This window comes from Hippocampus comes, unplaced genomic scaffold, assembly GCF_001891065.2.
Source record: "Hippocampus comes isolate QL1 unplaced genomic scaffold, H_comes_QL1_v1.1 scaffold108, whole genome shotgun sequence".
NCBI lineage: Eukaryota > Metazoa > Chordata > Actinopteri > Syngnathiformes > Syngnathidae > Hippocampus > Hippocampus comes.
Genome location: NW_017805071.1, coordinates 1,266,607 through 1,282,069, shown reverse-complemented (window position 1 = coordinate 1,282,069; position 15,463 = coordinate 1,266,607). Strand labels below are relative to the sequence as shown.

General features: G+C 43.7%; 2 protein-coding genes and 5 non-coding genes across 7 annotated transcripts; 6 read left to right on the top strand and 1 right to left on the bottom strand.

Moving 5' to 3' along the window:
• Nucleotides 1–76: 76 nt before the first annotated feature.
• On the top strand, nt 77–3,282 carry polh (polymerase (DNA directed), eta). The gene is made up of 7 exons (XM_019864649.1): nt 77–418; nt 659–762; nt 837–956; nt 1,021–1,144; nt 1,262–1,327; nt 1,531–1,703; nt 1,979–3,282. The coding sequence occupies exons 1-7, from the start codon at nt 296–298 to the stop codon at nt 2,625–2,627; spliced, it is 1,359 nt and encodes a 452-aa protein (XP_019720208.1). The 5' UTR covers nt 77–295; the 3' UTR covers nt 2,628–3,282.
• A 2,242-nt stretch (nt 3,283–5,524) lies between these two features.
• Nucleotides 5,525–15,427, bottom strand: gtpbp2a (GTP binding protein 2a). Its single transcript, XM_019864648.1, has 12 exons — nt 14,981–15,427; nt 13,709–13,735; nt 12,776–12,960; nt 12,574–12,682; nt 12,289–12,486; nt 12,037–12,211; nt 8,096–8,315; nt 7,100–7,235; nt 6,673–6,731; nt 6,421–6,592; nt 6,179–6,343; nt 5,525–5,739 (listed from the first exon to the last, which is right to left on the bottom strand). Exons 1-12 carry the CDS (start codon nt 15,176–15,178, stop codon nt 5,548–5,550), a joined length of 1,836 nt encoding a protein of 611 aa, XP_019720207.1. The 5' UTR covers nt 15,179–15,427; the 3' UTR covers nt 5,525–5,547.
• trnal-cag (transfer RNA leucine (anticodon CAG)) lies at nt 8,879–8,961 on the top strand. The gene has a single exon. It is a non-coding gene; the product is annotated as a tRNA-Leu (tRNA).
• On the top strand, nt 9,165–9,247 carry trnal-uag (transfer RNA leucine (anticodon UAG)). The gene has a single exon. It is a non-coding gene; the product is annotated as a tRNA-Leu (tRNA).
• On the top strand, nt 10,257–10,339 carry trnal-cag (transfer RNA leucine (anticodon CAG)). The gene has a single exon. It is a non-coding gene; the product is annotated as a tRNA-Leu (tRNA).
• On the top strand, nt 10,654–10,736 carry trnal-cag (transfer RNA leucine (anticodon CAG)). Its single transcript has one exon. It is a non-coding gene; the product is annotated as a tRNA-Leu (tRNA).
• On the top strand, nt 11,044–11,126 carry trnal-cag (transfer RNA leucine (anticodon CAG)). Its single transcript has one exon. It is a non-coding gene; the product is annotated as a tRNA-Leu (tRNA).
• Nucleotides 15,428–15,463: the final 36 nt, after the last annotated feature.

Here is a 15,463-nt window from a genome sequence, read left to right as displayed (position 1 = left end):
AACGGACAGAGAAAAGTCTTGGCCAACTCAGGTTTGACCTGTAAGGTGGGAAAGTAATAAAATAAAATAACTACGGCCAGCAGATAGGAGCATTGGACCTCTTTTGGATGAGCTCGCTGTGTGGCACAACAAAGTCGAGACTCCTAAAACACCACCGTTCAACAAATAGGCATTGCTCTCCATTAAATCATGAAGCTCATCTATTATTTACGAAAGCAAATGCAAAACAAGTCAATATTCAGTATGCCCAACAGAGAAGCAGAGGTCGGCGGGTGTCCAGCAGTGGCTGGCGTCTATGCCGATGCACAACTCTGCTGAGCTTCAGCTCACCGTGGGGGCCCTCATCGTGGAGGAAATGAGGGCGGCTGTGGAGCAACACACAAGCTTCCAATGTTCAGCTGGGATCTCGCACAACAAAGTAAATGTTATTTGTTTATTGAAATCTTACTACCGATTTTGATATCTTAAAGCTAACATCAAAAGCACAAGATCACATTTGTTTTTGTTGATTTGACTTCTTTGTTTAATCAGTTTAGCTTTGCTAAAACTATATCCATGCAGAAATATTTTCATTGTAATTTTTACACTTAGGCTATGTTTATATTACATAGGCAATTTCTATTGTATGTGCAATTAAATTCCCAAGTGTTTTTTCCAGGTGCTGGCTAAACTGGCATGCGGTCTGAACAAACCCAATCGACAAACAGTATTGCCGCTGGACTCCGTGACTGAACTTTTTAGCACGCTGCCCATCAGCAAGATGTGAGCATTTCAGTGAAGGCGCCGCGAAGTGAGACCCCTTCACTTATTAATCCAGCTGTCTTTCATTTGCGCAGACGCAACCTGGGAGGTAAACTCGGGGTCTCAATCACAGAAGCTCTGCAAGTGGAGCACATGGGGGAGCTAACTCGCTTCTCTCAGGCCCAACTGGGGAAGCACTTTGGAGAGAAGACCAGGTAAGGCTGATGAACCAAAACTTCTGATCCCGTCAGTCTTTATTGGATTCAATGTGTTTTTCAGTCAGTGGCTATACGATTTGTGTCGGGGTATCGACTTCGAAGCGGTGAAACCCAGGCAGCTGCCAAAATCTATTGGCTGTAGTAAGAACTTCCCTGGGAAAACATCACTGGCTACAAAAGAGCAGGTATTCAGTCCTGCGGTGTGTTTATGACACAGCTGGATTTTATTTTATCAACCGATTGTATTGCACCTAATATTTTGGCTGTTTGGTTTCTGTTTTATTGAATGTACCTCTGAGAAGGTCCAGCACTGGCTTCATCAGCTGGCTTTGGAGCTGGAGGAGAGGTTGACAAAAGACAGAGAAGAGGTAAGAAAAAGGCTTTGGAACACTAAACTTCCTGTTTGGAGTTTCATTTTACTTGCTTGCGTAGATTTTCTCTTGGGACTCTGGCTCCCTCCCACATTCCATTTATGAAATGCTATATTGTGTAGTTTGAGGAACCTACTGTAAGTGACTCTTGCATTTCATGCAAAGTACCCTAACGATGTACATTAATTTTTTTCTTCCAGAACGGTCGCATGGCAAAACAGTTAACAGTCGGCGTCCGGCAGCTGGGCGACAAGCGACCGAGCAGTTTCTCCCGCTGTTGCGCTTTAGTGCGCTATGACGCCGCCAAGTTGTCCAGCGACAGCTTTGCCATCATAAAGAGCCTCAACACAGCAGGAAACCAGCAGGCGGCATGGTAGGTCCAGTGTAACCAGAACGCGCATTGGAATTTAAATGTCAATATTACTCCTTTTACACTTCAGATATGGTTACTGATGTTTTTTTTTAACATTACGCATTGTTCACAATTAAGCAATCGCTTTCAAAGTTATGCTAAATGAGTCAGCGCATATCTGCCAATTTTAAGTGCCTATGATGAACCACATATCAAGTTGAGCTGGCCTAGTAGGCTTGACAGTCATTCTTGACAATGGTTGTTTGTGTTTTCATATACTCCTGCTTGCCATGCAGGACTCCGCCTCTCACGCTGCTGCACCTCTCCGCCAGCAAATTCTCCGACGCCCCTTCAGCATCAGCGGGGGGCATCGCAGGCTTCCTGAGTGCTGACGTTGCTTCCACTCAAATTTTGGTCTCCGCTAGCCCCACCGCACGCAAAACACCCACCACCATCCAGTCCTTCTTTCACAGGCAGCAACCGCAAACTGAGTCCTCTCCATCTTGTTTTGTCTCTTCTCCGAGTCCTTCTAAAGACACTTCGGCAGGCCCTCGTGCCACTATTGCCTCGTTCTTCCACAAGAAAAACACAGAAACATTTTCAAAGCCGAGGCACAATGGTGAAAAGCGAGATGATGGTGAATCCAACTCACTGGCAACCTCCGTAGTGGACAGCGCGGAAGACATGCTCAAGTGTGAGCGCTGCGGCCAGAATGTGCTGGCATGGGAGATGCCCGAGCACAATGACTATCACTTCGCTTTGGACCTGCACAAATCCTTCTCCCCTTCTGCTTCTTCGTCTTTCGTCAGAAGGGGACCTCCTGCAGGGGTGGCGTTGTCCTCTCTGGGCAAAACTAAAAGCAGAGCATCAGGAGGTCCCCATCCCAAAAGACATTGCTCTCAAGGTGGAGGTGTGGGTACTTTGGATTCTTTTTTCCAAAGATAATGATCTTTACATGTGTAAGGGACTTCTGAAATCACAAAAACTGTGGTAACTTCACTTACAAGTGCCCCAGCTTACATGCTGTTCAAATTTCGAGCCGTCACTTGGTTGATTTTTATGTTTTTTGCTTGATTTAAGGGACAGTTAATTAGAAAAATGCAAAATGACAAGTCGCTATAACGAACGTCATTCACTAGGCCACACCCCAACTTGAATACACCAGTGTGCGCAGTTACTGTATTTCACTTCCTATTATTGACATTCTCCTGTTTCTATCCAGTATAATGTAGTGATGCTTTTCAAATGCAGTCATTTGTGGAAGGCTGGAAAGGTTAATGCAATTTCAGAAGCAAAATTGACTTCATACCTTCACTTGGAATTTTGGTCATGGAATGAATTAAACTCTTTAAAATGCTGTATAATAAATGAGAAACTCTAGAAACTGGATCATTAACAATAACCTGTCTTCATCATTGTGATTTGTTCAAGAATTAAAAGCAATGGTGGATCCCAACCAGCCCTGTTTTAAATGATTTGGTTGTATGCTGTGGTTAGTTTACACATTTTGTTTTTTGTTTTTTTATTAACGTAAAGTACATAAGTTTGCTTTGACCCAAATAAAACCTGGGGACTGTTATGAAAAGCAATCCCCAAAATGGAACCCACGGATACATGACTTTGCGTTCGACTTTTACATCCTATTTTTATCATCAATTCAGGCCCTTGATGTCGTGTTATTCGGCTGTTATTCCACAACACGCCAGCAGGTGCTAGTAATGAGCTACATATGAAACAAGAAAATCAAACCAGTCATTGTCCAAATACTTTCGGGCACCATAGACTGCATTCTAATAATTTAAACACATCACATATAATTTTATCATTATATTATGTTATATTAAAGTGAATTTTCATTCGGCAGTAGTTTTTAACTATCAGTATATTTTGGGAAAATGTCAACTGCCAATATTTTTTCAGCTATCTTATGAGGATAGTCGAATGTATTATGAGGCGTTACCTTCAGCATTGTGAGTCATGGCCATTTTTCATGTGACTAAAAAGGTGTGTCTCCTGTTGTTTAGTTCGGTGTGTTGTTGCCTTAGTCTTGCATCATGTTGGACAGGGTTGGCCAAACTTTGGGCCTTAGAAAGCAGTTAATCCTAGTGATTTTCAATCACACCCTTCCTTGGCAAAAGAGGCATGTCATGAATTGAAGTGTTAAAAAAAAAAATGAAGTCAACATTTAATGGCATAAACGCTATTGTCATGAACACCACAATACACCAATTGGATCTGTACATAATTGGTTCAGACGTGATTATACACGTTTCCATTCATAAAGGGGATAAACCATAAAGCTTCAAAAGAGTTGGGATTGCAAAATGTAAAAACGACTGGAAATCCACCTGAGATGCACAAAAACACAACATATGGTAAATGTAGATATAAAGTTGAAATATGCTCTTTAAAAACAACACAATAATCAAGTGGGGTGTGCTGTGTTAAGGTGGTGTGGAATTAAAAAGTGTGAATAGTAAGTACTGTAAGGCCCACAGCAGTCTTCATTTTGAGCAGTACTTAACAGTCAAACGTGTGGTAAATTATTTATTTGAACCAGTAGCACCACCTGTAAGTTCTGTGTGTGTGTGTGTTTGAACTGCATGAATAACTTGTGTTGGAAGGCACTACCATTAGGCACTGTGCATGCGTGTGTGAGTGAGATGTCAGTAACTTTAAAAGCTTGCAGCAAATAACTTGGAAACAGATTGGCTTTGAATTCCAACAATTCATAGGCTGAATTCACTGTCGGTGTAATAAGCAGAGTCTCAAATACGTTCGTCCACATGATCCCCATTTGCAGTCTTCACTCGAGTCGGTCATGATGCCATTTGGACAAAAGACGAGCCACCGAATGTATGCATGCTTCACAGTTACACCAGCTGTGTCAACAACATCTGCAAGAAGGTGTGTGAGTGTGTGTGTGTGTGTGTGTCAGTGCAAGTGAGAGCAGCCTCTCCCCCAGCCTCAAATTGTGTGATTCGGATGCACTGTGATGTTGATACCGCCATATCACTCCTGCCGCTGACTTTAAAGCTCAATGTTACTTTGGATCGGTTTATAGTAAAGTTGAAATGGGCTTTAGTCACACAAAGTCACTCAAATGTTAAAATGTTTCAAACATTAGCAGAAGACTCACGTCTTCTGCTAATGTTTGAAACATTTTATCGGCCACAGTGCTGTGTAGAATAGGTGATTTTCCTCCCCAAAATTTTGCAACTCAACTTGGAGACAAATATCAAAGTGTGAGGATTGTTCCTAGCACCCCAATATTCCCAGAACAGTTTCAATGATTTTTACCGCCAAATATTGCGAGAATAATTTGGGAAAAAATATCGACTTGTGCTAATCTTTCCACCAAGATCATGTGACAATAGCTCATTGAGATGATTTTCCTCCTTCCTTGCTCAAATAAATGATAATTTTAGAAGAGTGTGATGATTTACAAACTGAGTATTTTGGTCCAGTGGAGTTGCCATGATTTCTTATGCTCCGTCTTTTTTTTTTTTTTTTAACAGCATAAACCCATACTCTCACAAATGAATCATTCGGCCCCAAGTGTGACAGTTGTTGACTTTTGTTTCATGACAGTGCAAGTCTGATTGTGTGAATGTGTGTGTGTGTGTGTGTGTGTGTGTGTGTGTGTGTGTGCGTGTGTGTGTGTGTGTGTGTGGCTACATTCTAACGGCTTTACGTGTGTCTTGAAGGTATAAAGGCAAGGCGTTCTATTAATGCAGACTTGTTTACCTTCTCCGGGTGAGTGCGGCAAAGAGTGCAGACTGGCCTTTGGTGGAAGCTTGTCCGTTATAAAAACAAAACCAAACGGCACTTGTGTGTTTTTCTGGGATGGGGGAGCGTTCACTCTCTAGTCGTCATCTTCATCTTCGTCACTCTCCGGGACGTGGCGATATTGCGCAATGGGATGCAGCTTGGTGACGTGGCCGATGCCCTTGGTGACACCCTCCCTGAAGAGCACCTTGGCCCCCAGCTTCAGGTACTCGGGATGCTTGAGGAATTTAAACTGGACGTCTGCTTTCTCCCCTGTCCTCAGCTCCTCCTGCCATATGTAGAAAAGTAGTCACTTCCAAGATCACAACGATGTTCAAAGTCCCCCCAAAAGGTTTGTCTTTTCTAATTATTCATTTAATGGAAGTGGTTGAGAAGAAAATATCAAAGGGAGATTCACATCTGTTTTTTTTTCTTGGGGGGATAAAACACATTGTACGTTAGGTAAATACAAGTACAGATGAGAAACATATTTCAAAGACTTCCCATCCACTTTTGGACAATGTCCAGTATATGTCCTCTATTTTATTTTATTTTTTGAAAATTCTTCGTAATTTTCAGAACAATACAGGGATCGTCGTGTAAAACAGTGAAAAAAAAATGGAAGTTGTCAGGAACAGCGGCAATTCAAGATGGCCGCACTCTGCCGCGAGAGACCAATTGTGAGTCCAACGCATATACGTCTGTTGTTCAAGCAGCCAGAGACTCACCTTGCCATAGACGGCTTCCACAGTGGCAGTCTGCCTCACATTGCCTATGTGCACGGTCACCTGGAAGCCCTTGTGGAAGGTCTTGGAGTGGAAGAGCAGCACAATCTCAGCCTCAAATATCCAGCAGATGGTCGGGTCCATCTCTGGACTCACCATCACCATCCCCTGCGGAAGGAAAACTCGATCAGATGCACTTCGTTGGCAAACACCGAATGGAAATAATACTCGAGGCCGAGGCGGACCTTTCGCAGCAACGTGCGGTCAAAATTGCCGAGTGCCAGCGTGGCAGCCTGTCCGGCACGAAGCACCCGGCAAGCTGAACGGTTCCTCTGGATGCTCCCGACGGTCAATTTGTGGAATTGCCCTGAGTCTGTGGGCCCGACCACCAGATCGTCACCCTCGCGGCAAATACCACTACAACCAAAAAAAAAAAGTCGATTAAAAAAAATTTTTTTAAAGACAAATTTTGAGTCGCTTGTTGCAGATAAACTAACCTGTACAAAGTACCGCCCACCACAGTCCCCACTTCTGGCACTGTGTAGATCTCATCCACCTGAAGAACAACATTTTTCACTCAATCATGTCTTAACCGGCAGGTTTGTCACTTCTTTAGGCAGCTGCACACAAAATACTGTAGTAGACGACTGGCCCTCGCACACCAAACCTCTGTTAGGGAATCACTGACTGACTTCATAGAAAATAGTATGGCTTGGTGGTTGCGGGCTAGATCTCGCTTAGTACTCGCAGACATAATTGTTGCGATCGAACCTGGCATTTTCATTCATCTTTTCGGTTGCAAAGCCATTCCCTTGCACTTTCAGCCTACCTAGTTGGAGATGGCGAATGAAAGCGAGGTCAAAAACCCGACACACAGCGCGATGTGACTTAATTATTCCGTGGCGTTGCTGAGTGTGGCTTTACCTGAAACTCAGTGAGCTGCTGCATGAGCTCCTCCTGCTCCTTGCTGTTGCTGAGCGGAGGGATGATGTTGAAGAAGACCTTGAGCAGGTCCAGATTCTCTCCGGACACGCTCGACACAGTGAAAACGGGTGTAATGCTGCCGGGAGGGGAAAAAAAAAAAAATCACATGATCAAAACAATGACAGTGTCTGTACTGTTAGTGTTCCAGTATCATGATAGTCATCATTTAACATGTGGTTGAACAAGTGTTGCTTCTGTTAAGCCATGGTTAGCGCTCTTCCTGGTTTTATTTTGGTCGGTTGCTACTTCCCGTCTTTTTTGTTCCCTTTGGTATTGATCAACTTTTTGTGAACAAAGGACTTTGATTCAGACCTTCTGCGACTGGTGCGTTTGAGTCCAGCTGAATGACCAGAAGGAGCACTTTAGCGAAGATGTAGACTGCTACATTAGCTTCTCACTCTAACCTGCGACTGGATAGCCGTCACATGGCGTGTCACTTGTATCAAACAGTAAAAGTGTGATGATGCACTTCTCAGTTTGGGATATTCGGCTTTCGGCTGAAATTTCAGGATAAACCTAAAATGTAACTTCAAACAACTTAATTGGTCCTCTAATTTTTTTTCAGTGGGCAAGTCCAACTGCTCACTATTTCAGTACTCTTGTACAATTTGCTGTTCGAACATTAAAATTTCCGTAAGGTGTTTGATCCATGAATTACGCACATTTCTTGGGTCAATTACAACTGGACGTGCATTTTGAAAATTTCCCCAGTGTGGGACAAATAAAGGTTATCTTATCTTATGTGCATTCAAAAGTTTAGAGAGGGTGAAATTAAGTGCAGAGGAAATGATTATAATGGGCTGAAAATTACCCTCGGAAGTTAGGCTAGAAATTTTACCCTCAAGCCAAATATCCCTAAGTAATTGTAAGTGGTGTCTATACATTTATCTACATTTCATTTTATACTTGTGTTCAACTTCAGGGGTTGGTACACACTTGGGCGACTGGGCAAACTGCTGAGCGGCGGCAACGGCATCGTCCTTGTTGGCCACGACCATGGGCACCTTGTTGCAGCCCGGCTGCTTGAGGACTCGCTCCAGCTGCCGCACCGTTCGCTCCACGGTGGCCCGCGTGCACAGGTCCACTTTGCTGATCACGATGAAGATGGGAACCTTCAGGGCCAGGGCCAGGCCAAGGTGCTCCCGTGTCGTGCCAGCTGAAAAGGAAAGGTTTAAATGCCGAGTGACTTTCTTTCTTAAAATAGCAGCCCGTTGACTTTGGAGGAGGAAATCATTTTGGAGCCTTTATGACACTCTTTCTCATGACATTGAATCGATAGCTGCTGGATGCTTCTGGTTGTCTTAGACATATATTTCATGAAATGCACGATACCGCGGTCCCACTGGTATGTGTTCCAATACGTGTATATATTGACGATCAGCTGCATGTCAGAATGGCCGAGTGATCTAAGGCGCTGTGTTCAGGTTGCAGTCTCCCCTGGAGGTGTGGGTTTGAATCCCACTTCTGACAACAGATGCAATTAATGATCATGCACTCATTTTTTTGACTAAAACTCGCAAACCCAGTGTTCCACTTTGTAAATTTGTGTCGGCTTTATGAGATTACCAGGGTGAACAAAACTTCCTTTATCGTCAACACAAAAGTAAAATAATTAAATCACATGAGGATTAAAATCCGCTCATGCTTCTTAGTTAAAAGAACGGCAGCACTCCTTTGTACTGTCTGCCTCAGTGGCTGTGTTCGTACACAAGGTTCCCAGTCAGGATGGCCGAGCGGTCTAAGGCGCTGCGTTCAGGTCGCAGTCTCCCCTGGAGGCGTGGGTTCGAATCCCACTTCTGACAAAAGTTTTTGATGATCATCAGAATGACTGCAATACTGGACATTACTGTACTTATGTCCTAAATTAATATATGTCATAGTTGTTTGTTTTCTGCAGTCCTAAAGTCATTCCAGCGACTGGAGAAAAATAAATCCTTCAACAAACTTGGAGTTTCCTTTCTTGATGCTGATTGTCTGTCTGGGTGTGTAAAGGGCAACATAAAACGTCAGGATGGCCGAGCGGTCTAAGGCGCTGCGTTTAGGTCGCAGTCTCCCCTGGAGGCGTGGGTTCAAATCCCACTTCTGACAAATATATTGATGACATGCTTTACTTCCATTCAATCAACTGGTAACTTGCCAAACAAAGTTGAGGGCTTCAGCATTGGGCTTACAGGTGTCCTTGCAACTCTATATATTGTCGATTATCAATATTTCTTTGTATTCACAAAGTAAGGAATGAAAATAACTGTCAAACTTTCAATTTACCATTTACATTTACCATTTTTTTTAATTCCAACTTGTCAACTTCAGAGGAGGAAGAACATTTTAGTCTCGGGCGTTACTTTGACTGACTGTAATGTGCTACCAAACAGGAAAAAAAAGAGGCAGACATGAGAGTAATGCAAAATGTCTAAAGTTCATTCGAGGAGGGATGATTGCATGTGATGGAGGAGCGGTCCACATTCGTGACCCTGTTTCAAACGGCGCACTCTATTTTTCACACAAACAAAAACACCCACAGCAATGAAATGCAACATATATCAATGGCTTTTTTAGTTTTATGTGCCGATGTGTTGTAGTTACGTTAGTTTCTGGGCAAGACTGGCTGCTAAGTGCACTCATATCAGCAGCTGATACATCTCGGAAATGCCAGCATGAAACCCAGCTGACCCAAAGATTATATTTTTAGAACGGGTCATTCCTGGCAACAGTGTCCGGTCTGTTGCATAAGGTCAGATTCCATGTGTGTAGTGCTTTTGCGCTGCAGCTGGTTGGCTGAACAAGCGGAGGGAAGGATTAATCCATCCATCTTCAACACCGCTTATATCTTCTACAGGGTCGCGGGGCTGCTCGAGTCTATCCCAGCAGACTTCGGGCAGAAGGCGGGCTACACCCTGAACTGGTTGCCAGTGAATCGCAGGGCACACATAGAGACAAACAACCATTCACACCGTCACAGCTGCACACCATTAGCTGCCAATAAATAATGGTGCAATTATATTTAACCGGTCTGAAAGAAAAAGTTTTTGGATTGACAGCTGGCACTGCCAGTCATAGGCTTCAACATTAGGCCTTATTTGTACACAGCCCGTCATGAGTCAGGATGGCCGAGCGGTCTAAGGCGCTGCGTTCAGGTCGCAGTCTCCCCTGGAGGCGTGGGTTCGAATCCCACTTCTGACAAAAGAATCTTTTAAACCTCCTGTACAAATTTTCGGCTAAAACTCACAAACCCAGTGTGCCATTATGTAAATTCAGGCAGTACATGTTTGTGAGTTTACAAGGGTGGACAAAAGTCAACTTCATCGTCAACACAAATGTGAAATCATGAAATTGCTGGAGTGACAATTCAAAGCAGTCTATTTTCTTGTTCACAGGAGTTAACTGCAGCAGCTCAGAGCACTCAATTGCCACCCCCCCCCCCCACACACACACCCCACCCATATCTGTGTAGAGTGGGCCTCACTGCATGTGACGGTATCAGGATAATGGTATGAGTCAGGATGGCCGAGCGGTCTAAGGCGCTGCGTTCAGGTCGCAGTCTCCCCTGGAGGCGTGGGTTCGAATCCCACTTCTGACAACTGAATCTTTTAAGCATCCTGCACAAATTTTCAACTAGAACTCACAAAACCAACTCACAAACCCAGTGTGCCATCATGTAAATTCAAGCAGTACGTGTTTATCAGCTTACAGGGGTGGACAAAATTCTCTTGCTTGTCAACACAAATGTGAAATAATGAAAATCATAGAGTGAGAATTCAAAGCAGCCTATTTTCTTGTGAACACAAGTTAACTGCAGCAACTCAGAGCACTCAACTGATAAACCTGCCCCACCCCCGACATCCGGTGCAGTCAGTACATGTGATGGTATCACATCATGCAAATGTGTCAGGATGGCCGAGCGGTCTAAGGCGCTGCGTTCAGGTCGCAGTCTCCCCTGGAGGCGTGGGTTCGAATCCCACTTCTGACAGAATATTTTTAACTCTCTTTATAAAAGAATCATGTTGTTTAAATTGACATTATTTGACTCAAAAGTCAGGATTGGTCAAATTCAGATTTTATCATTTTTATTTTATTTATATTATCTCCACGAATGTGATGAAAGTCAAGTCGACGACAACTAGTTGCTCATGATATCATTGGTATTTTCTTACTGCAGATGGCCAGCAAATGTACGCAGAGCATCCACATTAGAACACGAGAGCATGAAGATTCGCCGACTGGCGCGTGATGGTATTTCTAGCCAGACAAAAAAATGATCTTGCTCAGTCTGCTTGCTGCTGCGATAGTCCAGTCAAATGCGGACACCGGTCCTAATCTTGTGCCGCAGCAGCAGGTACTGTATGGTGTGTTTTTGAATTAATATGGCAGTGGACTGATTTCCCACTCCCTTTGCACGTTGACAGTGGCTTTTTTTCCCCTTTTGTGGTTCTTCCTCATTTACCAAAGCTGCATATTCAGAAATAGAAGCCAACCGAAGTAATTCAATTCAGCACTCAGTTGTTGTAGAAAGCGGTTAAGTCCTCTTCAAGCCAAAAACATGACTGGCTACGACATCAGTATGGAGTAGACAAGTCGACGAATCGAGTAGTCAGTACGACTCTTACACAGAAGGACTAGTTCCAAAACAAAATCACAGAATGGCAAATGTGTTTCGCTAATTTTGAGCATGCTCAGTTAATGCGTTTTAAAGTACAATTTTTGGGCAAAGAACAGTTTTAAACACTAAATGTAACCCTCCACATCAAGCTTTAAATGTACAAAAATCTGCAGCGTTAAGGAGGTATGTATTTCTGTATGCTAACAAGCACCCAAGCCAACAAGATGGGACGAAAATGCCTCGTTTGCAAAACACACTCAATCGACAAATGCTCACTCACCAATGCCGGTATTTGCGCTGACAACAAGCATGGCGAAATCAGGGCAGTAGCTGGTGAGGCCAAAGATGGTGGTCTTCAAGTATTTATGGTGACCCGCCAGATCGATGAACGTGATCATTTTAGAGGCGCTCTCGCAAATCTCCTCTGCCGTTCGAGACTCGCTGTAGTTCACAACCTGGACAAAAAATGGCACATTGCTTAAACGTACTCAATGTTTGTTAGTTCTCATCTATTGGTGATTCTTTTACTCGCCTCTCCTTTACTATTGAAACCCAGGATCTCAAAGCTGATGCTAGATGTCCGCCCAGTCTGGATTTCATGGAGGTGCCTGAAGAGGTTGAGTCTCGCTCTTCCCCGCCCATTATCGAGCTCGCCTTGCGTCAAAACACCCAGCAGGGTCGACTTACCCGAGTCCACATTACCGATTACGGCCACTCGCAGGTCCAGGAACTGTATGAAAGAGCAAAGAAATACAATATATTTCTTTAAAATGACGATATATGTGAATCTGTGTGTCTTAATGGGAGACTTGCTAACCTGCTGGTCATCCGGCACCTTACGAATTAGGACTTCGGCAATGGTAAGGGGTTGATCAGTGTCGTAGTCCACCTCTGCATGTCGAAGGATGGTGATGTCAGCCCCAACTCTGTCAGACAAACATGATTTTTGGTGTGAAATCAAAATGTAAAACGTACTGTATACGCTTTAGATCGGTGGATAGGTTCACTTCAAAGCTCACTTCTCAGCCATCCTATGGAGGGTGGTCAGGGACGCCCTCATGTCATCCTCCGACAGTCCCACCAACATGCCGTTATCCTCCACCCCGATCTGATAGACAGCTTCTCCGCGACCCTCCTGGAGCCGCCATTTCATTTGCGTCACCAGGTGCTCAAATCGGCTTTGCGTAGGGTCCACGAGTTTCAGCTAAACCGCAGATGAAAAGATCACAGAACTCAACAAACGTTATCCCGATGCGAACATTGCTGTTGCTAATCCACACTGGTGTCAGATTTCAACATAGGCCGAATGGAACAGACTTGTCAAATTGTTGACCTACAAATGTTCTTCACACTGACCTTATCGTGAGCCTCACTTTCATGGCTGAACTAAAACTGTGTCTGAAAGTGGAAGTGTGGCATTTGATGGGACAACGTGAAAACTTATGTTCTGAGCAATGGAAGAGCTGCTGTCAAGCCACAGCCTGAATTTTTGGTTGTATAGAAGTCACTCATTTATGTTGGGGGTTACATTCCAGAACCTCCAGGCATATGCAAGTACTAAACAGATGAATATTCGAACTATTTTCAATTTAAAAGCACAAATATGGGAGTGTAGTCTGTCACTGCAGTCAACTTAACAAGTAGGGGAAAAGCTAACACATTTCAATACATATTCAATTAACTGAATGTGGCTGTAAGGCTCAATAGACCATAAGCAATAAAATAAGACCACACCCAACATTTCGTGCAATACTATAAAAGTTTATTACCTATGAATAATGACTAAATAAACTATTCTGACAGTGTCGCTGTGTTTTTTTTTTTTTGTGGGGTGGGGAGTTAATTTGTATTGAGTGAAGTGTCTGGTTAGTTTAAATATCTCATATCACCCAGGCGACTCACACTGACACCATATATCCTAAAACCATATTGCTTTACGTGAAACGCCTTACCTTGTACTCTATATTCCCTTCTTCCACCTAGGAGATAAGAAACAATGTATCAGACTCAGACAGTGACAACCAAAAGGCCAGTAATTTTATCTCACGACATTAGTATCAATCACAACTGGAATGCTGTTTGTTTCACCTCTCATTTGAGAGGGCCGCATTAGTTCATGAAACAAGGCTTAGTTAGAACTGACCAGCCTGAGTTGGTGTGGAAAAGCCAATTATTTATGCTCCAAGTTGTAGGCACACAGCACCACCAGAAATTGCGGCATTCTTATGTACAAATGATCATCGTTAAGATATCAGGTGTAGGCTTCTTTTAGTCACTAAGTCATTGGGTAAGTAAAAATGTAGGGCATAGGCTACCTCTGCAGTTATAGGGGACTGTGTTTTTGTTGTTTTGGAATTTGACTCCCAACATACATCAAAAACTGCTTTCCAAACCAACTCGGGCTGGTCTGTCCTAACCAAGCCTTGTTGCATCAGCTCAACTCTACTCAACTGATGAAGGGTGAAAGACGAAACGTCTTCTAAGACAACCAAAGGAATCCAGTTGCAATTTATTTAATGCCCTGAGAAAGAAAAGACCTGTCTGAATGAGAATACAAGTACGCCATTGATTTGTAAACTAATAATAACTTTTGGCTGAATGAGCACAATGGTCATCGGAAAGCTGAGACGAACGCCGAGCTAATAAATATGTTATTAGAAAACGCGTGTCCAATTCCATTCAAGTTTACCTCAACATACTACGACCGACTTTCAACATTCTACATTTGCATACTACCGACGAGTAATTTGCTTTGCGAGTTCAACAAAAGTGGGTAATTATGTAACTTTCCTATACACAGCCTAAAGTAAACAAACACAATGTCGGCCAAGGAATAGACACTCTATCTTTGGAAGTAATATTACTGTATTACGATTGAGGACTCGTAACTACCCCGCCGCCCCGCTCCCTCCCATATAAAACTATTTACAAACACAGCTGATGCTACAATAGCATGCTAACTGCACTTTCGCGCGTTTCAATTTAGAGCTTTTATAGGCATTAAGGCCAGAAATTATTTCGGCCAAGTGGCTACGTGTCACAATATTGAACATCGAATCGTGAGGTTAGCGAACAAAACAAAGAAAGATCGGACGAATACAAAACGTAGCTTTAAGCCAAAAGTGAAAGCGAACTGTTGTTTTTTTTTGGGGGGGGGGTGTAATTAACATGTATTAACAGAATATCGGCGATGTTGGCCGGTAATACCCATGAGACAAGCGTACCTCTGGGGGTAGATAAGGGGCGTTGTTGCTCGGTTTGAAGCTGTGAAAGTGTCGCGCATTCGCTCTCTTCTTCTTGGCAGAAGCCCGCTTGGTGGCGGGAGCGCGTCCGCAACCATACACCGGGTTCACTTCGGTCCGAGAGCCGCCGCAGTCGTGTCCATTTTCTGAGCCAAACAACTCGGAAAGCCGCGCATCCATAAGCTGCTTTGCAGAGGGACGGCGGACCGGGACGGCTCTCTCAAAACACCCGAGGGGAACACAATGGAAGTTGTCTTGTTCGAATTCGACTCTTTCTATCTGAAAGGAAGGGGTTGTTTTCGGTTAAGTGATAGCTTCAGCCCCCCCACCCCGAATAAGTGGACCCTTGGAAGTCCTCGTAAACGATAACGGGGAAGAGATGGTGGTTTTGAGTTTTCCGAGGATCACGTCACATTGTGAAACGTCAGGGCAAGAAATGGCTTTGACAACACGAGCAGCGCGAGC